This window comes from Synchytrium microbalum (genome assembly GCF_006535985.1).
Source record: "Synchytrium microbalum strain JEL517 chromosome Unknown SmJEL517_scf0002, whole genome shotgun sequence".
Taxonomy (NCBI): Eukaryota; Fungi; Chytridiomycota; class Chytridiomycetes; order Synchytriales; family Synchytriaceae; genus Synchytrium; species Synchytrium microbalum.
Genome location: NW_022158351.1, coordinates 831,429 through 852,525, shown reverse-complemented (window position 1 = coordinate 852,525; position 21,097 = coordinate 831,429). Strand labels below are relative to the sequence as shown.

Sequence of the window (21,097 nt, the reverse complement as noted above, 5' to 3'; positions counted from 1 at the left end):
TTGCAAACTCAGCATATGCTGAAGTTTGTGGTGCATCCGATGAAGCAGTAATAGCAACGTATGACACTAGAACCTTGAATAATGTTCTTTCTAGAATGTATGAGTTGACGTGGAGTCGTAAGAATGTGTCAATGAGAAAGACTTTTGAGGAAGCTGCCCTTCTCGTGGCACTTGATGCATCAGAAACATTATCAGCCTTTCTGTACGATAGCATGGTGTCGAACGGAGTGATTACCTTCTGGTACTTCCGGCGTTGCATTGGTCGAGTCAGAGCCTGCTGGAATGGCCCCAGACACGGTGGCCTACCTGCTCATTCAATCATATATGTAAGTCAGAGCTTGGTTCACATGATAACAGTTCACGACTTAATAATCGAGATCTCATTTAGTGACTCTACTTCGTATGTCAATTGCTATCGCTTTGTCGTTTTGTCCCTGCCAAAGTTGAGGTACTTGTTGGCCGTATCCTGCGTTTTGGATCGCGCATGTCGAGTGTAGTTTGGGCGGTTGGTCTTGATTTACTTGGTATGTTGGTATGTTGCTTGATTCTTCAGCATCGAATAACTCTGACTCACTACTATTTCCAAAATCCATTCCATAATCCAGACGTCCACGTAGATCAAAGAAACAGCGTCTGAATCACTGAGATTAAATCTGTCAGCAACATCAACAACCAATAACACCAACAACGGACTATACATCCCGATAATCTCTATGCCACCATATAACACAACCCCACCATCATATATCCGCATCACCCCATTATTGTAAACGAAGCACCCCTCATTATTGTAAACAACCGGCAGTAGGCGCCCAATATTGTTTTGTAGCAGTAAAGCAATATATTCAGACACCCCCTCGTCGCATCACACAAATTCAATTGTTTCGGTGTAGTTCACTTTTTTGGCATCTCGCATCTTAACTTCTCACAACCGCTAGCTGAAAACCACACAGACAAAAGCAGTTGAAAGATTATGCGTACATCGACTGTATTCCTACTATAAAGATACTTCTTGGTATAGATATGTGTTTGATATGGGGTTTGCTGTTGATTTTGTATACATCTCTTTTTTTCTCTCTCTCTCATTTTCACATACATTTGCCTTTCTGGCATCGAAGACGACTCTTCAACAACAAGTTTCCCAATTGTGAACAGTGCCAACAATGGCACCAGAAGCCACCATAGCCTTTTCAGCCGATTTCGTGATGGGTGCAGCAAGCATCGAGCCAACTCCCAACCCAACGACGACAGAGAAGAATAACCCGACATTATAAGTCATGGTTACCAACATGAGAGCATAAGACAAGGTAGCCATAACCATACGTAAGGATCCTCGAATGAGAGTTGGGCCCCATCCAGTGGTCCAGGATGGCTGTTTGGCATATACTTCTGCTGATGCTGGTGCTGCTGAGGCAGGGAAGGTACCAAATCGAGAGCGAGATGGTTGAGATGGGGTCAATGGGGCTTGACTGTCTGCAGGAGAGTCAGGGTCTGGAGCATCGTATACTCCGTTACTGTTCTTAGATGGAATCCTGCGACCTAAGGATTTAGATAAAAGGGAGATGTCAAGAAGGAGTGCACACCCTTAGTCGGCCAAAAAAGCGTTACCGACAAGATACCCAAACTCTTGCGAGAGACGAGCGCAATTGATTCACTGTTTGCAAGACTCCATTGCAACCCTCATACTGCTACACCAATCGTCTGATGCAACTCATGACCTACTAAATACAATGGCTGCTTACCCAGATACATGTCAAGTACCACATGCATAGCTTGCAAGCACTCATAGAAGACGGCCAAACAAAAGAGAGCCAGCATAGACAACACGTATTGAAGTACATTCCTAGGTACCCATTTCTTGAATAGAATATACTCTACGATGCCAGTATGCTATAAAAAGATATATTGTATTCTGTCAATGATAAGATCAAGTCAAACACATTTCTACCAACTCACAAAGTACATAATCATGCCAGGAGCAGGATCACCAGTTCCATCATCGATACATAAAGAGCTAGTAGAGCCAGGAGCACCACTACAGAAGGCACTCCAAGCTTTGCACTGAGTCATGCCAGGCATTGCTTTGCAAAGCCTTGAATATACGTCCATCATATCACAATCATCATAATATCGAGACCTTGGAGACAAGGTACCGCATTCAGAGCAACCGTTCATGGTCATCTCAGTGCTAAAAAAATTGCCGATATGTCATGTCAATGTATCGTTTTTGACATCTAATCCAAACAGACTGGATTGAATGCTCCAGTATGTCTTCTTACCAGATAGAGGTGATTTCCTGAGCCACCGTTGCAGTAGTAGGCAATTGCGAAGGTGCAGGATAGAGAGTTTGACATGTATTGTTGCCAGTACATGTCGCGACATATGACTTGCAGCCCGACATGCGAGGCATATCAGTAAGACAGACAGAACCCACCAGAGATATGGGTTGGCAGTAAGGATCAGGCAATGCGTTTGGATTTGCATCACAGAGTTCTAAAGTAGAAGATACGATTTTGGTTGGTTGACATGTCCTCGAAGTTATCCGACATATAATGCATACTTTTGAGGGTACATCCAGGCATTCCTCTCATGGCAGTGCATAGATCCACCATACTGGCGGTAGCATTTGCTATAGGTCAAGAGAACACGATCAACACAAATGTTTTGACATGGTTTTGATGACACCGCCAAATGAGTTCCAAGAGATGTATCCAGTCGTAAAGAAGCCACAAAGGAATAATTACCATCATCCACAGCAGAAGCGACAGGCACTTGAACCAAAACAAACAACGCGAGACATCCAAAAATCACCAACGGCACTACACGTGAATTTGATGTTAGATGCAAGATGTTGCAAGGAAGTAGATACTTGGATCAAGACGAATCAGTAGTTACCATACAATGAATAGTTACCTCGTGCACAGTTCATCGTTTGACTTGTCCAAAAAAGCGAGGTTTTTGCTATTCGATGAGATTTTTGGAAATCACGAGTAGACTCGTTGAAGAAACGACGAAACGACCACTGGCAAGGCGAAACAGTTCAACTTGTTCACAGAACAAAATCTTTAATACCTATTAATACCCTTAGCGGCTCTCTTCCTTCGACCAGATACTCATTTGCAACAAAACAACAAAGTCGAAGTCGCTCCATGGTGGCAAAGTCAAACAACACGCTCAAACGACGTTACTAGCATCGCCACTACGTGATTTTTGATTTTTGAGCAGATACGCGAAATTCATCTGTCTTCTATGTAATCTGAACCATTAGATTCCTCAGCTTGTTTCTTCCAACAATCAATCAACAGCTTTCAAACCCAGATAACATCGAGGAGGATGAACAGGTCAGCCGATGGCCCGTGGCCAATGAAGAACAAGGTCTTGATTCTATTGGGCTTCCATAGACGGGACCAGTTTATCTTTATAATGGCTGTGATTCTGTTGATTGTGCCCAATGCCTTATTTGGTGTCTACATGTAAGTTCGGCACGGCCTGCAGGCCTATCCATCTATTCCCTTGAAGCAAGATCTATTCGCTTGAAGCAAGATCTCGAGGGACAGTCGAGACTCAAAACACTTCTTTGTGATGATCTGGATTAGCGCACCCTGGGCATGGTCACATACTTCGCCGGCCTCGGTAATCATATGGGCATTCTTATGGCTATGGACGGCTGTCTCTCACTTTACTACCACTATACTTGAACCTGGTGTGAGTGCTCTTGATAGATCGTTATGTTTTGCTTTCGGAGTTATCAATGAGTTATCAATCTAACTCGAGTTGTTATTTTTAGTATCTGCCAAAGAATCTGGATCCACCTGCCGATTCAAATCTAGTTCCTACAAGTCGGCAGCCGTCCTTACAGGTATACCAGAGAGCTTCATAGTGTTGGAATCGCACGACAACTCACTCATCCGTTAACAAAAACAGCCCGGCCAGCTACCTCCAAACTATCCTTTCAACGGCGGAGAGTTTGTTCCAGACACGAGATCCGTCGTCGTTAACGGCTGGGAGGTCAAGATAAAGTACTGCCACACATGTCGGTCATGGCGAACACCTCGATGTTCACATTGCTCAACTTGTGGTCGCTGTGTAGAAGGATTTGATCATCATTGTCCTTATGTCGTGAGTTACTTCGTTACTTCGTGGTCTTTTTTTTGTCCAACCTGCGATATCACTCACACGCATTCACTTGTAGGGCACATGTCTCGGAAAACGCAACTACCGCTTCTTTTACATGTTCCTAATATCAGTCCTATGTCTCTCCGCATACGTACTCAGCTTCTCACTCGCAATGCTGATAATCAATGGACAGACACTGCCCGGAGGTTTCTGGGATGCAGTAGCGAAATATCCAGTTAATGCGGCAATCGCCATATTTGGTGCCATGATTCTGATATCGTTGTCGTCTTTAACAACATATCATACAATGCTCATCATGCAGGTATGAAAGTGACACCTTGATACTTGAATGATGACCAATCACTAAGACGTCACTTGTCCTCTTTTCTCATGCAGAACATGACAACACACGATCAGTTACGGGAACGAGATCACAAATTTAGAGCCAGTAATATTACTGCTCCGTTTGATCAGGGCTCTGTAGCCAATAATTGTTGGTATGTGCTTTGTAGGCCTATTGAACCAAGGTAACGTATGAATGAATTGGGTTGGGGTTTGATGAAAGAATCCCTTTTTCGCCCCATAACTCTTTTTATGTCGCTTGTAGTCGAGTCGGAAACTATCAACCGCTGGTATTAGCTGCATCCTCATCACAGTCCGATATAGAAGCAATACCACCATCATCACAACCACCCAACAATAATGTCATTATACCGCAACCTGTACCATCATCAGGATTTCCTCAAATGGAAACAAGAAGGCATGAAAACCCATTGCCACCACTACCTGTAATCGATCATGAAGCCGCAGATTTAGGAATACCGAGAGAGAGCTTGACAGATGCTTCAACAAACGCTCCTAGCTCAAACGCTACGAGCTCACATGATGCACTTATTGGATAACATGAATAAGGTTATTTTCAAATTTCTTTTATATATTTTTTTGTCATAACAGCCAAACTACTTGCTTTTTTGCATGGGGATGAAAGCTAAACTTATAAATATGATAATTATTCTTTCCTCATAAATAAAAGCACAAAATTCTTGATACTACATCTGTTCTCTCCCACCTCGTGTTCAATTGTTATATAATGCTCCTCGATTGCGACCATTATGACCATTCCCTCCTGCTGGTGCTCCTCCTCTCCCATGCGTAATAGCCCTGTACAAATCCTCCTCTCTCACAATATTCACCGCCCGCATCCACGTAGGCTGTGTAAACCTATCAAATAAGACAGCACCGACGATGGCTGCACCGACAGACAAGACAAACAGCATTCCTGTTGCGAGTGGGACACCGAATGGTCGCAGTGAGAGGTAGTCGAGTAGACTGTCTCCAGTTGGGAAACATATTACGTCTGTGACGCTGCATGTGAAAATGAGTCCTGTGAGTTCGTTCTGGGTCCTGTGGAGTGAGTATAAAGATGATGAAAGTTAAGAGTCAATGTTGCTGGAGCATGAGAGAAAAATGTATCGAAGGAAGTTCAAATGTCTGTGTGAACGAGAAAATTCTTACCATGCATGATATACATAATACGTGGGATCAATCCATGAAATCCATCTGAGAGGATTTGGAATGTCTACTGAAACGATAACATATCCAGCAAAACCAGCGAATACTTTATTGACAAAAAGGAGTGAGTCAAGCACAAAAAAGTATGGAATTGCCTTATTATGCACTTACTGCCAACCATCAGAATCGCAGAAGTCAATCCAACATTCACATTATCTGTACAAGATCCAATCAAGAATCCATATGTGTGACCAGCTAAATCCAACAGGAGTCCAACTGCAAACCAGTGGAAGAATCGAATCCAGTCAAGTTGAAGTCCAGTACTAGACAAAGATCCGTCTTAGCAAATCCGGTTTTTTGTACGTCTCTAAGCAACAAAAGTACGAGATGCATAGGTAAAACATACCACACATAAACTGCAGCCAGCACAATAATAGTCAATGGTGTAAATTGCAACCATGTAGCAGTATACGTTGACCAGTAAATCATTTGGCCGGTATACATGCCACTGGTACGTTCACGGAGATAGAGACTGAGTCGAACGGGTACTGCTAGCACACATCCAAAAACTGCAGAGAGGTATCGATCCAATCCAAACATGAAGAATAGGGCTAGACGAGATTTTCCACCGGCTGATGTCAATGGCCTGTGTTGCCATAGATATCCAAACAAGCTGTATGTTTTGGAGAGTGTCAATCGAATGCAAAAAGACGACAGAATCACATACAGAAGCACAAGCTGAAGCACTTACAAGATAGCAATAGAATTCGACACAATAGCCATGACCCACAACTCAATATCCCTGAAATAAACTTGCCAATGACGAAGCATCAATATCAAAAATCGTTTCCACCATCCATAGAATCCAAAATGCAAGATATCCGATTCACGTATACGAGCACTACCACGTCGTAATTCTCCTAATGCATGTGCACTATCTCGGTTACGATTACGATGTTGAGGCGTTGTTGGACCAGATTGGAAGGGTGGGAAGGCAATAGAATCGAAATTGTCGCGCCATATGCCAGTTAATCTGTCTAGATGTGCAGCTGATTTCACCTTGTTTTCAGGTGTCGAATTGTCCAAGGTTGCGACATCCAAGAAGTGGTCGGCTGGGTTCTTTAGTGGTGGAACTGGGTATCCGATATGAGCAAAATGAGGCAAGGCAGCTAAAAAAAATGGTCATATCAGGATTGCACGGGCGACTCATTAACACAACCAATTTTACAAGCTGAGTAAAATCTTACAGTCTATACTGCCATAAAAGACGATTTTTCCACGAGACAAGATCATGATTCGATCAAACAAGTCCAAGATCTCCTTACGTGGTTGATGAATCGTCATGACGACAGTTTGGTTTGCCCGTTTAGCATTGTTCTTGATGAGCTGCGTTACTTTGAAGGCATTATAGGCATCCAAGCCGGACTAAAGTGAAGGAGCCAATTTCAGGAGACAAAAAAACAAAAACCCAGAAATGAACAATAACTCACAGTAGGTTCATCCAAGAACAACATCTTGGGACTTCCTAACAGTTCTGATGCAATGTGCAATCGCTTCTGTTCACCACCTGATATACCACGTATTATCGAGTTACCGACTTTGGTATCCAATCTTCGAGATAATCTCATTTGAGCAACGACTTTATCAACTCGTGCCATCTTTTGCGCTTTTGACATTGTATCTGGCAATTTTAAGAGTGCTGCATATTGCTATTGAGGGGGGAATCGTGTTCAAAACACTGACTTCGTCCTAGGTAACAAAAACCCCGACAGCGTCTTTATCACTGACACTTACAAGAGTCTCTCGAACAGTCAAGGTCTCAAAGAAAATATCCTCCTGTTGAACATATCCAACAGCACTTCTCCAGCGAGCGTCAGATGGTTCATTGTTGAATCTGACATCTCCTGTTGCATGACCACCTCTGGCTCGTCCAGACAAGACATTTAGCAAAGTCGTTTCTAGAAGAGATAGATTGATTAGTGTCAGAAATCGAGTTGCCATTTTTAACGCACGTCCACAGTATAGGTGGACACTGTCAAAAAACGCAAGAATACGTGTACGCACTTCCTGCACCAGAACCGCCCATAATAGCCAACATTTCACCAGGTTTAGCCTGTCCATTCAAATCAATCAAGAGTTGTTTTCTCGTTGGTTTCTTCATTGGTCCAAACCCGAAATCCCACCCTCGCGTATCTTGCTCGACGACATAATTCAAATGTCGCCAAGCAATCTCAACTCCAGCGGTCTTCTCTGATCCATCGTCCTCGTCCAAGACTTCATCATCTTCATCATTATCCAGTGAATATGCATCTGCTGCTGTTGGCGATGGTGGCAAATCATCGGCAAAGAGTCGTAATCCTCTTCTTATGGTATTGACTGTTCTACTTCTGACTATTTTTGAGCCTGCTTTTGTGATGCGGATGTCATCATCGTTATCATAATTATTGGAATTATTGTTATTAATGTTACTGTTACTGCGGTAGAATGTTGATCGAGTCTTCATGTTCGTTGGGTTTCGTTTTTGACCATCCGAAACACCTTGTTGCTGTAATGGTATAGCCAACAAGTTGTTACCAGCTTGGATTTCTTGTTGTGATGTTCTAGCATCCTCAACCGCGGTGTCATTCATCCATTGTTTTAATCGGGTTTGAGGAGGAGACTCTACTATAGACGATGCTTCTATGCGAGGCGAGGCGGACCGAGACGGGAGTGATGCTATTGAGGCTTGAGCAGCTGCAGCCTTGATGAATCTGTTTTGAGGGACAGAGTTGGTTATGGCTGGTGGTTTTGGTGATTGTCGAGATACTACTGGATACTGTGACTGTATTGGTTGCTGTCTCGATTGCTGTACAGGCTGATGCTGCTGTAAAGGCTGCGGTTGCTGTATAGGTTGTTGCTGCTGTATATGTTGTTGTTGCGGTTTCTGTACAGGTTGCTGTTGCTGTATCGGTTGTAGCACGTCTTTACTGGATTCCATTACAGGTATAGCTGGCATAGACGGTATCGGTGTCTGTTGTACAGAATAACGAGAAGAAGGGGTGATTATGGGTGGTGCTGATGTGACGACTGGCAATGTTTCTACTGTCTTTGACGACATGCGTTCAGGAGGCATACCCGGGAGGTGAGAAGAACGCGGTGGGATGAACAGTGGCTTACTGCTACTATTACCACTGCCACCAGAAGAACCAGTCGAAGGCGATGGCGTTTGTAAGATTATAGGTGGTGCAGACTGTTGCTGAACACCATTTTGCACCACGACTCGAGGAAGGAGTCTCTGAGCATCTCCATTAGCATTTGTGGGTATCTGCGATGATCTATGCAATACGGGAGATGCAGGGTTCTTGACACCATTCGTTATTGTTGGTGACGAGTCTCCCGATTTAGGAGACGATGTTGAAAATGCTGGATTTGGAGACCTTTGGACTTCGGTCCTAAGGGCGTATAGCCTGCGTCTATCTTCCTGAGCCATTGCTCGTGTCAGATTAGGTGATGTTGGAGAGCCGCTTTGTATCCAAGAAGAGTTTGGTGAGGCTGGTCGTGATGTTGATGTTGCTGGTACAGTGATGTTGGGCACAGCATTGTTGTTTGGCTGTGGAGTGGTTATAGGAGTAGGCCTAGGACCTCTGAGCCTGTTTTGGGTACCTCTGCCAGGCTCCATGCTAGGGTTGAGCATGCATCGTCAGCGAGATCATAACGTGTGATGTAACGGCGTTCAAAGCTAGTTAGAAACAGTTCTCTCGGCGCACTACCTTCTAAGGAGGGTCCTTCAGACCTGCACAACTGGGATCAATATGGACCTGCTAGTAAGTTTCGTTGTTATTTTCTGCTCATTCGGCAACCAAGCAACATAAAGGCAAAAAAACAAGCACACTGACCCTATGAGTATAACAGCCGTTCTGAAACAGTTTCAACAATGAATACGTACAGATTACGACAATCTGAACTGTAAACGATCAAAACGTCCTGGAGAATAGCAATGTGCCGTGCGTTTTCGTAACTGGTGCTTGTGGTTGCTTTGCTAGCGTTTTGCTTGGACGACACGTTCGCTTTGCAGAATGAGTGGCCGCCAGAGGAGAGATATACGCATACACGGCATACACGATACACGATGAGGGAATATTGATATGCAATGATCAACTCGCGTAAAAGATGTTATGAATATCGCATACATTGCTGAACCAATAAAACGGGTTTGTACAGCGAGTGCTGAAATAGTCACTGAGTCGGAATAGGCTACTAGGCTGACATTGAAATCATATTCTGACACGCGTTCAGTCCATCTTCACTCCTAATTTACACAATCGTCTAAGATCTTGGTTTATAGTGGCGGACAGATATAAGATAAAATGGAGGAACCTACCAGCGATGCTCCAATGCAAATCGAACATCCACCGCCTCCTCGAAAAGAGACTCTAGGCATAGCACCTGCATTACCACAACATCTTAGGCACAAACCACCGAGTTTGAGAACCTCGAGTAGTGGAAATGAACCAGGTATGCATGTGTTTCTACTATGGTCTAGCCGATTACTTGATCATTTTCCGAAATGCCAATGCCTTTCCTACTTGATTGCTTCCGCTCTTACACGCTCCCAACACTCACACATTCAACCTGAAACATTTGTTCCAACAGACGTGATGTTTGTACAGGTCTCTATCGACGAAGATGAAGATCAGATAACACCTATCGAGCCACAACCAAATTCGCCGGCCTCCCCGGTTAGGTCTCGCATACAACCGCAAGGATCTGTTACCTCGTTGACCACTATGGACGAAACTGCCTCTATATACACGACAAATGGCAGTGAAGACAATGAAGACTCGTCATTCTTATTAGCTAGGTTGGAGAAAGATCGGGCGAGAACTCAGCCTGCAACTGGTGAATTGTCACCACAGCACGCAAGACCAACTTCAAGTTTGCAGGCACTGTCTAACTCGCTGTTTTCGAGCTTTCAAGCTGTTAGAGATACTGTTGTTGGTGATGGAAAGGAGTCTCTTGATTGGGGTAGAGCATTGTTTTTTGAAAGGTGCAGCACTCGCCAACATACACGTCACTGACACCAACTCTTACAATAGATTTTTGGGGAAAACTAATGTCCAATTTTGAAGCAGTAGCACGTAAACATCCACGAGTCCTAACTCGAAAACTTCATGCCGGTATACCGCCTGCCATACGAGGCATGGTGTGGCAACTCATGTGTAAAGGCAAATCACAGGAACTCGAAACTACATATTCAAACCTATTATCGAGAACATCACCATTCGAAAAGCAGATACAGAGAGACTTGCCAAGAACGTTTCCTGAGCAAGAATACTTTCGAAATGGAGGAACGGGACAAGAGAGTCTGTTTCACGTAATTAAGGCTTATAGTTTGTTTGATCCAGAGGTCGGATATTGTCAAGGGATGTCTTTTATCATAGGGCCTTTACTGCTGAATATGCCAGAAGAGGAGGCTTTCTGTGTCGTAAGTCATGATGTATCTCCTCTTGCTGCTTTTACCCTCTTGATATCAACCATTCTTTACTTAGTTGGTCAGATTAATGAAGAATTACGAGTTTCGTGGACTCTATACACCCAAGATGGAAGGATTATCACTACGGCTCTTCCAGTTTGAAAAGTTACTTGAAGAGCAGTTACCTGCTGTGAACAGGCATTTATATGTGGAAGGGATCAAATCCACCATGTATGCTTCTCAATGGTAAGTTCTGATAACGATATAGTAGAGTACTGTCGAGTTGTGGCAATCCACCGTCATTGTGTTTCTGTGTTTTTTCCCGGCTTTGATCAATAACCACAATTCCTGTCCTCTCCAGGTTCATGACATGTTTCGCCTACCGATTCCCTCTAGAAATAGTATTTCGAATCCTCGACATCATATTTGCCGAAGGTCAAGAAGCCATGTTCCGATTCGCCATAGCCTTACTAAAACGAAACCAAGACACACTACTCGCCATGCAGTTTGATCATTTACTAGAATATTTGAAAGAGGACTTGTTTGATGCTTATGCTGATAATGTGGACAAGCTGATTGCCGATGCTACTGCTGTAAAAATAACAAAAGCTAGACTAGATAAGCTGGCCAAGGATCACGAAGAAGATGTCTGGAGGAATAGTCCAGAGAGTATGGAGAGAGAGGCACTGAGAATGGAGAATAGGAGGCTGGTTGCTGAAGCTAGGAAGCAAGAGTCTATGCTAGAACAGTTGAATCGGGAGCATGGTATGTTATTCACTGATTTTTTTTGTTGAGGTGTATGATTGTGGAAACAAAAGCCGAGAACCTTTAATGTTGAAATCGCGTATAAACTGACATATGGAATCATGCACTATTAGTGCGATTGGCAACTCAATTGGTCGAGGCTCAAGTAGCAGCTGTATCAGACAAGGAAGTTATCGAAGAGCTACAAGAGAAACTGGCTGGTCTACGAGCCTTTGTCTCTGATGATCGTAATTCCGCTGAAGAGAAGGTCCGAGAGGAGATGGAATCAGTCATGCGGAAGAATTCAGCGTTAATCCAGGACGTTGCCCGCATTCTCGACCAGAAACATGCTCTTGAAGATCAGGTATGAAGTCGATCAACTATTATTTGTTTATAGCCGGTTTTGTGTTGTACCTGATCTCTTTTCCTTTGGCAAAAAGTTGGCCGATATGAAGCACAGATTTGCTCAGTCCGAAAACGAAAAGGAGGTACTGCAGAAAAGATGGGAAGATTTGAAAAAGTCGCTTACCGCAAGCTGAGATAATGGTGACCGAGTTACTTCTATTGCTGAATCATCTGATTTGTATACATTCGTTCATTGAAAGTGCTGGCCACTTAGTCATCAGTAATAAAATACAACTGTTAGATAGTAGTATACATTGAATCACTCCACTTTGATCTACCCGTCTCTACGTTTCCCCAGTTTAGGTACCGTTTTTGTGGTCGCGACCGCCACATCATCATCAGAAACCTTTAACACAGGAATCACCTGCAGTACCAATCAACCACAGAAACACATTAAGAGAGCAGGGAAATGATTGCAAATGATCAGTAATATTCAAATTTAATTTCTCATTATGACGGAGCTGTCGCTTCTGATGAGCGACCACTCGTCATTAGCAGCAAACCACAACCTGCAGACCCTGCACTCGCCCAACTTAGAAGAAGAAGGAAATCATGAAACAATGACAGGCACCATAAATCAATCCAATAATACTCATAATACTAATCACCAGTATTCACCAATCCTCCAACCATTCATCGTCTCCCAAATATTCAAACATTTACAGCATCAGATCGACAAGTACAATGCCATGCTTGTCGCCAAGTCATCATGGAGCTATGAAGGTATCAAGGCTCTGTACTCGGACTTGTGTCTTCGAACTACTCGTTTGGTGGATATTACTGGTCATCAATCACAACAACAGAGATCTGATATGCCACTGTGGTGTTTTGGTGATCGATTGAGGAAATTGAGTAATGCGATACTTGGAACTAGGACTATCAATCCTGGAGACTTGGTTTCAACACCTACACTATCTCTCAGTCTCAGAGATTTGAATGGTGGTGTTGTTGCCAATGGTGATATTAACCATGATGATGATGGTCATGATGATGGTGGTAGTAGTAGAGAAGGAAGTCAACGTAATGAACCATTAGCCAAACCACATGGTCACTACGTCAAGACTATGACCATCTTAATCTATATCCCAGATGCCTTGCCAAACGCCCATCAAATGGATGCAGACATATCTCTCTTAGCATCCTACTTGAGTGTCCCACTCTCCGAATTACTATATATACCACCACCATCCTCACCAAACATACTCCTAACAGCCCAACATGTGAAAAACGCAATAACAGGCACATGCACACTCGACTTGGCATATCTCGCACAAATCCTGCCAGTATTGAACCAAGTCGAGAAAGTATGTTGTCGTTTTGTAGTGGTGCCTCCTGATGGACTGCCCGTAGCAATCAGTAGACCAGTGCTTGAACTGGATTCGCCACAACAGCCAACGACAGATGCCATGATGAATTTTGCCAAGGTAATGCAGACTTTGCAGCCCGCTTCTTGTAAAACATTTGAAGCTGTTATTGGGGGCTGTACTCGTAGCGGTGTTTATGCCATGTTGTTGTTGAATGCGTATTCAGGGGCTAGGAAGAGAGTTGGTCTGTGTAAGTGCAATCTTACATGAGCTATACAAGCCACTTTTGCTCACTGATTTCTTCCAATTGCATATAGATCCCTTGGATTATATTCGCCCAAAAATGTTGCGTGACTTGTTTTTGTCTACAAACAATGTGGTTGATTTGGAACTCTGTCACAGGTTTGTGAGGCATCATGATATAGGATCTTTTTTTGCTCATTTTCAAACTCACACAGAAATGTCTCAACTCTCTAGGTCATTGACAGATGGCAGTCTGAGTTTATTGGCTGAACCGCTACAAAATCTTGAAAAGTTGACTATCAGTGTGGATCCACATAGCACCTCATCACAGACAGACCCAAACGTCTGTTCTATTGTATCTCAGTCACTCAATGCCTTCTTGGCAAGTCATCCAACACTGAAGTCAGTCAGAATCTATGGTGAGTGCTGGAGGTTGATATAATTCACGTAATGTAATTAGTAGCATATGTTCACGGGTTTTTGGCGGCAATATTTCCACCTTGATCTTAACAACCTAATGTTACTACCATTGTTCAGGCCTCAATGTATTGGACAAGTCGACACAATTGTTGGATGACGACATGGCAGTCCACGTATCTCAATTTGGAATCAACTTGACAACACTCTTCTTGCCAGACTGTTACTTCTTACGTGGCCAAGGAGTTTTGACAACTTCTTGGACACTTCTACAGCATTTGAATCTTGAAGGATGTATTTATGCTAGTGCACCTTTTCTTGGCTCCATAGCCAGTAGTTGCATCCATCTCGTCACAGTCAATGTATCTCATACATTATGTGATACGACGGCTTTCATCCAATTCATGAAGTGCAAGAATTTGCAAATCATGTCGGCTCGTAATTGTGAATATCTTGGTTTATCAGTCTTGCCACCATTGGTTACGGCACTTTGTCGAGCTGACGAGCCGGTCAACGTTTTTGATAACCATAGTATTGAGAAGGAAGACGATTATGTAAATGATGAGAAATACCCTTCTTCATGGATGAAGAAACAGAAAAAGAAGGCTGGCCTGGCTTCTCCTCTTGCAGGAGGCATGTTGCAGCAGCTGCAACAAATGGATTTGAGTCTATCTATAAATCCATTTGGCCAAAATACTCTGCCCAACGTCTTGACTTCGAATCTAGTCAAGGCGCTTCTATACCTGGGACGATTATGTCCAAATCTGGAACTGATTGTCGTCAAATATACTGTGGGTAGTGTAACGACACAAGATACTGCTGCCATATTACAAATCTTCAAATCATGGTATCTGAGACGTATTGACAGTGTGGTTGGTAGCCAAAGTGAAGGGATTGATGTGAAGAGCTATAGAAGGAGTTGGGACGAATTTGCTGAAATGGCAGGAATTTTGTCCTTTGAAAGGATTGATCTGACCCCACATAGTCCTGGATGGAAGATGTGGGTCGATTGGCAGGATGCTACGAATATTTTTCGCCAACAGGAACGACAAGAAGGGCGACCATCATTCGTGAATAATGGTATGATGGACCAAAAAATGGACTTGAATGCTGCTGTACTACCCATGTGGCGTAGCGCTGTGCCAGTAAATACTATTGAAGGAGCTGGAGCTGCTGCAAATATTCTGACTCAGATGAGTGGTCGATCACCACAAATCAGTGGTCTTCAAATGAATAGTGATGGCAGTCACCTGTTTATGGGAGCAAGCGCCAGTAGCAGTGTCGATATCAATAGTAGTAGTGTTGCATATTTTCAACCGGATGTACCCATTCTTCGTCTACCACCAGGTATTCCACGACTAGAATTACTAGAACAGCAGCAGCAACCACAAATGACTCTGTCGCTACAACCTCCACAATCATACCAACTGGCTTCACAATATTCTCAATACCCAACCTTACTGCCACCAATACCTGAAAACCAAATAGACCAAGGATTCATAACAACCAAACCACAATATGCCCATACAGTTCATCATATGAGTGACCCATCATCACCACCATTACCCTTAACTCGACCATCTCCTGAACAGCAGCATCAGCAGCAGCCGAAACAGAAACAGAGACAATCGTCTGATACTGACACGTATTTTTTACCACTTCCTCCTCGTGCAAGTCGACAAAAGGAATTGAAATACAAGGAGGTAGACTCTGATGCTGAAGAAGTTATGCCCATCAAGAAACTTGCTGAGTTGCGAGTAAGTTTTTGTTGAGCGACATTGACTTTTATTTGTGGGAAATTGTCTGGTCTCTCATGGATACTTCCTTTTGGAAATTACCCATATCAGCGACAAAAGGAGAAGGAGGCCACGACCAATAGCAATGGTAATGACAGTGCTTCACCATCAGCAGAAGATGAGTTTCCGTTTGCATGTGGAATCAAGGGCTGCGACAGGAAGTTTCGAAACAGTAGAGGTGAGTGCTCTTGTTAATTGGCTGGGCGATGTGCAATATCACATCTAACACCTGTTCCTCAAATCTAGCTGTACTGGTAAGCATCAGTTTTGACAACGTTTTTGGATTTGAGGTAGGAGATTTCAAAGCTGGCAGCTTAACCAACGATTTCGATTTTGGAATCGTCAACAGAGACACCGAGCTTGGTGAGTGAATTGTAACATTAGATGGATTTTTTGAGCTGATGATGCGTCTTGATGTTAGGCACACGAATCCCAGTTTTCGAAAAGGACCAAAGGTTGCCAAACGGAAGGCACCCAAATCTGAGCCCAATTGGTTTATGGTGGCTACCGCAGCTGAACGTGAAGAAAGCAACAAAGATGATGGTTCTTCTTCACCCTTGTCGGAAACTGGTGATTGCAGCTCGTGAAGTATCAGTGTTTGAGTAAATTGTGTAAATCAGTCGTAGTTTTCCTTTGTAGTTAGTTAGTAAATATCGAATACTCGTTCGTTGACCTAGTCGCGTATGACGTTGTTCCTTGTGGTTTTGCTTGAGCTAAAAACTCGTCTGAAAGTCACACTCATCGATTCTGAATTCGAGACTTTAGTTAGCAAAGATGGCAACCAAGGCAGCTACCAGCAAGGCTTCTCGAGTGTATGGACTCATGAATTCAGTGTCAGCTCGGTGCACCTGTCCTGCTCATGGACCATCTGTCCCATCATTGGCACGCACACACAAACATCGTAAGTTTGGCTCGAGGAAGCAACATGAGGCCACCGAGTCGCCATTTATTGATCATGTGCATCGTTATGAGCTGGCTGAGATGTGTATATACGTGCTTTGATGGCCGATCGGTATGCTTAGACCGACATCAAGAAGGGCGTAAGAAAGAGATGGGACATGGGATTTCACGGAGGAACTCGATTAATGATTGAATATGGGCCAACTTTTCAATTGTTTTCATACATGTAGACCCAGGATGCGCTCACGACAAGTCTGTTCGACGAGGAGCAACTACAAACGAAAAGGGCAAGACCGATTACGCTTTCGAAATGGCTGCAAGTAATATCCGATATGGACCTGGCGTAACTGCTGAAATTGGTTGGGATTTAAAGAATTTAAAGCCCAAGAAGGTGGTGGTGTTTACTGACACTACTGTTGGGAAACTATTGGCTGCTCAGACTGTGTTCCAATCACTTGAGCGAGCTGGTGTCCCTTTTGAGATCTTTGATAAAGTCAGAGTCGAGCCTACGGACTATTCATTCAAGGAGGTAAAGCTTTTATTGATTATGTTTTACCATGACGAATGAAAAGAAAATAAAATAAATTGTTTTAGGCCATTGCTTTTGCGAGACGTGTGAATCCAGATGGTATGCAGTTTTGATTTTGCAAACAGTATCGTGGGCTTCTCACTTTAGCACTCTTCGATAGCTTATGTTGCTGTTGGTGGCAAGTATCCTGACATTCAGAGTCGCTGAGCTACGAGCACTCGTTTACACCAACGTCATTTAATAGGTGGATCTGTTATTGATACCGCCAAGGCTGCAAACCTCTATGCTCACTATCCCGATGCGGACTTTCTGGACTTTGTTAACGCTCCTGTGGGCAAATCACGCGTTGTTGACCGTCCTTTGGCTCCGTTTTTTGCTAGTACGTACATACCAAAAGAAAGCCACAACATCTCGTGAAAGTACAGCCACTTTGAGATTACTCCACGCTCACCGACATTCCAAATCATAGTTCCAACAACAGCGGGAACCGGATCAGAGACTACAGGTGTTGCCATATTTGATTACTCACCAGTCAACGCAAAGACTGGGATTGCTTCAAGGGCTCTGAAACCTACTCTGGGCCTTGTGGATCCTTTAAGTACGTTTTATGGAATATGTTTGTCAGATTGTGACTCTGACATTGACGAAGGCTTTCGCAACGTGTAGATACTCGAACCGCTTCACCATATGTCCACGCCTCAGCTGGTCTGGACGTCTTGACCCATTCACTAGAAAGTTATACTGCTATTCCATATAATATGAGAAGTCCAAGGCCTGAAAATCCAAATCAACGACCTGCATACCAAGTGAGATTCACTCGTGGATTCTATGCCGATTTTGTCTGACTCAAGTGTTATCATTTTTTGCTGTGTAGGGATCGAATCCAATCTCGGATATCTGGTCATTGAAAGCTTTAAGGATGTGTGTCGAGAACTTGCCTCTTGTGTTTAAAGACCCAGGAAATACTGAAGCCATGAGTCAAATGATTTTGGCTGCCACATTCGCTGGTATTGGATTTGGAAACGCTGGCGTAAGTCTGCGTAGAATTGTTATATGTGCCCATAACAGAACCTTCTCTTATGATAAACTTTTGCAGGTCCATCTGTGTCATGGCATGAGTTATCCAATCGCGTCCTCCGTAAAAGAAAAGGCAATGAAGTACAAACATCCAGGCTACAATGTAGATCACTCCATCGTACCTCACGGTATCTCCGTTGCTGTTTCAGCTCCCGCCGTCTTCCGATGGACTGCCGCATCAAATCCAGAACGCCATCTTGAGTGTGCTGAAATATTTGGAGTGGACATATCTAATGTGAAGAAAGCGGATGCTGGTCTAGTTTTATCAGAAGCCTTGAAAAAATTCTTGTATGACTTGAAGGTTCCTAATGGAATTTCTGCAATGGGCTTTGGGAAGGATGATATCAACATGTTGGTGGAAGGTACGCTTCCGCAACATCGTGTGACTAAGCTGGCACCGAAACATACTGGTGCTGAAGAGCTTGCTAGGTTGTTTGAAGACACCATGACCATCTACTAGAGATGTTTGTAGCTTTCGCGAATAAAAACTCTAGTAGAGGTACCAAGTGGTTTTGTAAACTAGGTTTTTCTTTGTAGTCTACGAGTGTAGATCCACTCAGTCAACGTAGACGAAATCAGTAGCGCTTAACCGATTGTTCGTTAGAATGCGGAATGAAATTCGCTGTGTTACTTGAACTGTCAAAAAATTAACCCTACTTCAAAATCCAATGGATCCAACAGTACTAGCCGGACAAGATACCTCCACACGAAACGAAATGACAATCCAAAGAGGAAATCGAGAAAACTTTGCCTCGGCTGCTTTGAATCCATAGACGTTGTGGAGTTGGTGAAAAAAGGCTCAAACTGCTGCGACAAAAGAATTGCATCAAAGCATCGAAAGATCACCATGAGCCTGCAACATCCACAGAGACCAGTAAATGCAACATTGATATTCAATCGTAATACAATCTCTCCAACCATGAATGAAGATAAAGGATTGTCAGTGGAGACGCGTTTGCGTCATTCAAATGATCAAGATTCAATCGTCAAGATACTAGATGATGTCAAGGCACCACCACCGAACGATTCTGGCTTATTGCTTCCAATGAGAGAAACTATGCTTATAATGGCATCGCTCTCTGTAATGCTTTTGGTGTCTAGTATGTGTCGTATAGTGCTGGTCGTATTTTGGTGGTTGCTTTGCATCTGAACAACATAAGAAATACCTCTCATTTTGATTTAATTTTTAGTCATGGATCAAGTAATTGTTTTCACTTCCCTGCCAGGTCTGACTTGTTTGGGTTGTTGGATGGCAACTCTTGTTCACAGTTATTTTTAGTAATCGGCAGCGACCTCGGTGACTTTCAAACCATGTCTTGGGTCGGGTAATATTGTCATTATTTGAAGATGTATATCAACGTATTCGTTACTGATCTTTTTAACGTGGTCATCTTTTCAGAACGGCCTTCAATCTGGCTATGACCGTCTCATCTGCTGTATGTCCATACTCGAGGAGTCGGCACAAACCATTCTATGAGTAGGCATCAAACTCTACCTTGATACTTAGGTTCTTGGCAAGGCATCTGATTCCTTTGGACGCAGGTCGATGGTATTGCTATGCAACGTGCTTTTTATAATGTAAGAAAACCTTTGTCGATTGTTTACGTCGTTGATAATTTAACAGGCACACAAATTTAGTGGAAGTGCACTATGCGGCGCTGCGCAGAATATGCCGTGGTTGATTGCCGCAAGAACTGTTCAAGGTTTGTTCATTCGCTCCCCCATTCCGAGCACAATAATGCTGATAACCATCGATGTTTACTTCAGGACTAGGTAACCATCCTGCCACTATTCACATGCAAGAAAAATGAAAGATGCATGGAAAGCCCACCCAATGACTTATTACTGAAAAATAGGGACTGGTGGGATCTCAAGCTTGGCGTTGCTAGTCGTTGCTGATTTGATTCCACCGATCAAGAGGGGAGCGTATCTTTCACTTCTTGGTGCTCCTGGACTGCTTACTGTTTCTCTTGCGCCAATCTTCGTACGTTCATGTTGACTGCTACTGCGTCAACAGCGTTTTCGGTTGACATGGTCTCATAAACTCATCCAACTGTTATAGGCTGGCTTATGGACTGACAGAATATCGTGGAGGCAAGTGTAGCTATGAATATTCAATTTCCTCAAAGATCAAGCTGGACTAAGACTCATTTTCATTTACTGAGATGGGAATTCTACTTTACTCTCCCTCTCCTCTTCATTCCCACCGCAGTCTTGTGGTGGTACGTCCCGGAGAAACGTTCAGCTACACGTCAAGAACTCATCAAGCGCATCGATTGGATTGGATCCCTCTTTCTCATTGTATTTACCTTATGCCTGCTGGTCGCTATGGACGAAGGAAGTACAAACCGATCCTGGAGTGATCCGCTTGTTATTGGTCTCTTCTCTACATCAGGAGTTTTCTTTCTGGCTTTCTTGGCTGCTGAACACTTTGCGTATGTGTGAACGCCGACTTTCATTACCATCCCAACACAGTTGATTTGTGCAGCATGTACTTACACTCGATGTGATTCTTCTAGCTATGAACCCATTGTGTCTCTTTCGTACTTTGGGAAGCCTCAATTTGCCGGGCTGTGTATAATGATATTCTGCTATGGGTTTA

General features: G+C 43.5%; 6 protein-coding genes across 6 annotated transcripts; 4 read left to right on the top strand and 2 right to left on the bottom strand.

Annotated features, from left to right (window-relative positions):
* Positions 1–1,126: 1,126 nt before the first annotated feature.
* Positions 1,127–2,929, bottom strand: SmJEL517_g00651 (uncharacterized protein; the record flags this gene model as incomplete). The annotated part of the gene is made up of 7 exons (XM_031166580.1): positions 1,127–1,539; positions 1,743–1,890; positions 1,957–2,188; positions 2,280–2,493; positions 2,561–2,629; positions 2,745–2,819; positions 2,914–2,929. 7 exons carry the CDS (start codon positions 2,927–2,929, stop codon positions 1,127–1,129), a joined length of 1,167 nt encoding a protein of 388 aa, XP_031027505.1.
* A 404-nt stretch (positions 2,930–3,333) lies between these two features.
* Positions 3,334–5,018, top strand: SmJEL517_g00650 (uncharacterized protein; the record flags this gene model as incomplete). Its single annotated transcript, XM_031166579.1, has 7 exons — positions 3,334–3,473; positions 3,597–3,705; positions 3,788–3,859; positions 3,925–4,119; positions 4,193–4,438; positions 4,513–4,613; positions 4,724–5,018. The coding sequence occupies 7 exons, from the start codon at positions 3,334–3,336 to the stop codon at positions 5,016–5,018; spliced, it is 1,158 nt and encodes a 385-aa protein (XP_031027504.1).
* A 174-nt stretch (positions 5,019–5,192) lies between these two features.
* On the bottom strand, positions 5,193–9,286 carry SmJEL517_g00649 (uncharacterized protein; the record flags this gene model as incomplete). The annotated part of the gene is made up of 9 exons (XM_031166578.1): positions 5,193–5,520; positions 5,632–5,734; positions 5,800–5,951; positions 6,035–6,301; positions 6,380–6,797; positions 6,876–7,053; positions 7,119–7,337; positions 7,423–7,586; positions 7,693–9,286. 9 exons carry the CDS (start codon positions 9,284–9,286, stop codon positions 5,193–5,195), a joined length of 3,423 nt encoding a protein of 1,140 aa, XP_031027326.1.
* Positions 9,287–9,974: 688 nt separating this feature from the next.
* On the top strand, positions 9,975–12,363 carry SmJEL517_g00648 (uncharacterized protein; the record flags this gene model as incomplete). The annotated part of the gene is made up of 7 exons (XM_031166577.1): positions 9,975–10,122; positions 10,261–10,632; positions 10,704–11,092; positions 11,157–11,326; positions 11,442–11,845; positions 11,959–12,188; positions 12,265–12,363. The coding sequence occupies 7 exons, from the start codon at positions 9,975–9,977 to the stop codon at positions 12,361–12,363; spliced, it is 1,812 nt and encodes a 603-aa protein (XP_031027327.1).
* A 426-nt stretch (positions 12,364–12,789) lies between these two features.
* SmJEL517_g00647 (uncharacterized protein) lies at positions 12,790–16,576 on the top strand (the record flags this gene model as incomplete). The annotated part of the gene is made up of 8 exons (XM_031166576.1): positions 12,790–13,783; positions 13,851–13,935; positions 14,011–14,195; positions 14,314–15,950; positions 16,041–16,167; positions 16,236–16,243; positions 16,339–16,352; positions 16,411–16,576. 8 exons carry the CDS (start codon positions 12,790–12,792, stop codon positions 16,574–16,576), a joined length of 3,216 nt encoding a protein of 1,071 aa, XP_031027330.1.
* Positions 16,577–16,763: 187 nt separating this feature from the next.
* Positions 16,764–18,955, top strand: SmJEL517_g00646 (uncharacterized protein; the record flags this gene model as incomplete). The annotated part of the gene is made up of 9 exons (XM_031166575.1): positions 16,764–16,890; positions 17,120–17,418; positions 17,484–17,517; positions 17,579–17,593; positions 17,663–17,797; positions 17,888–18,016; positions 18,085–18,224; positions 18,293–18,448; positions 18,515–18,955. The coding sequence occupies 9 exons, from the start codon at positions 16,764–16,766 to the stop codon at positions 18,953–18,955; spliced, it is 1,476 nt and encodes a 491-aa protein (XP_031027331.1).
* Between the last annotated feature and the right edge of the window lie 2,142 nt (positions 18,956–21,097).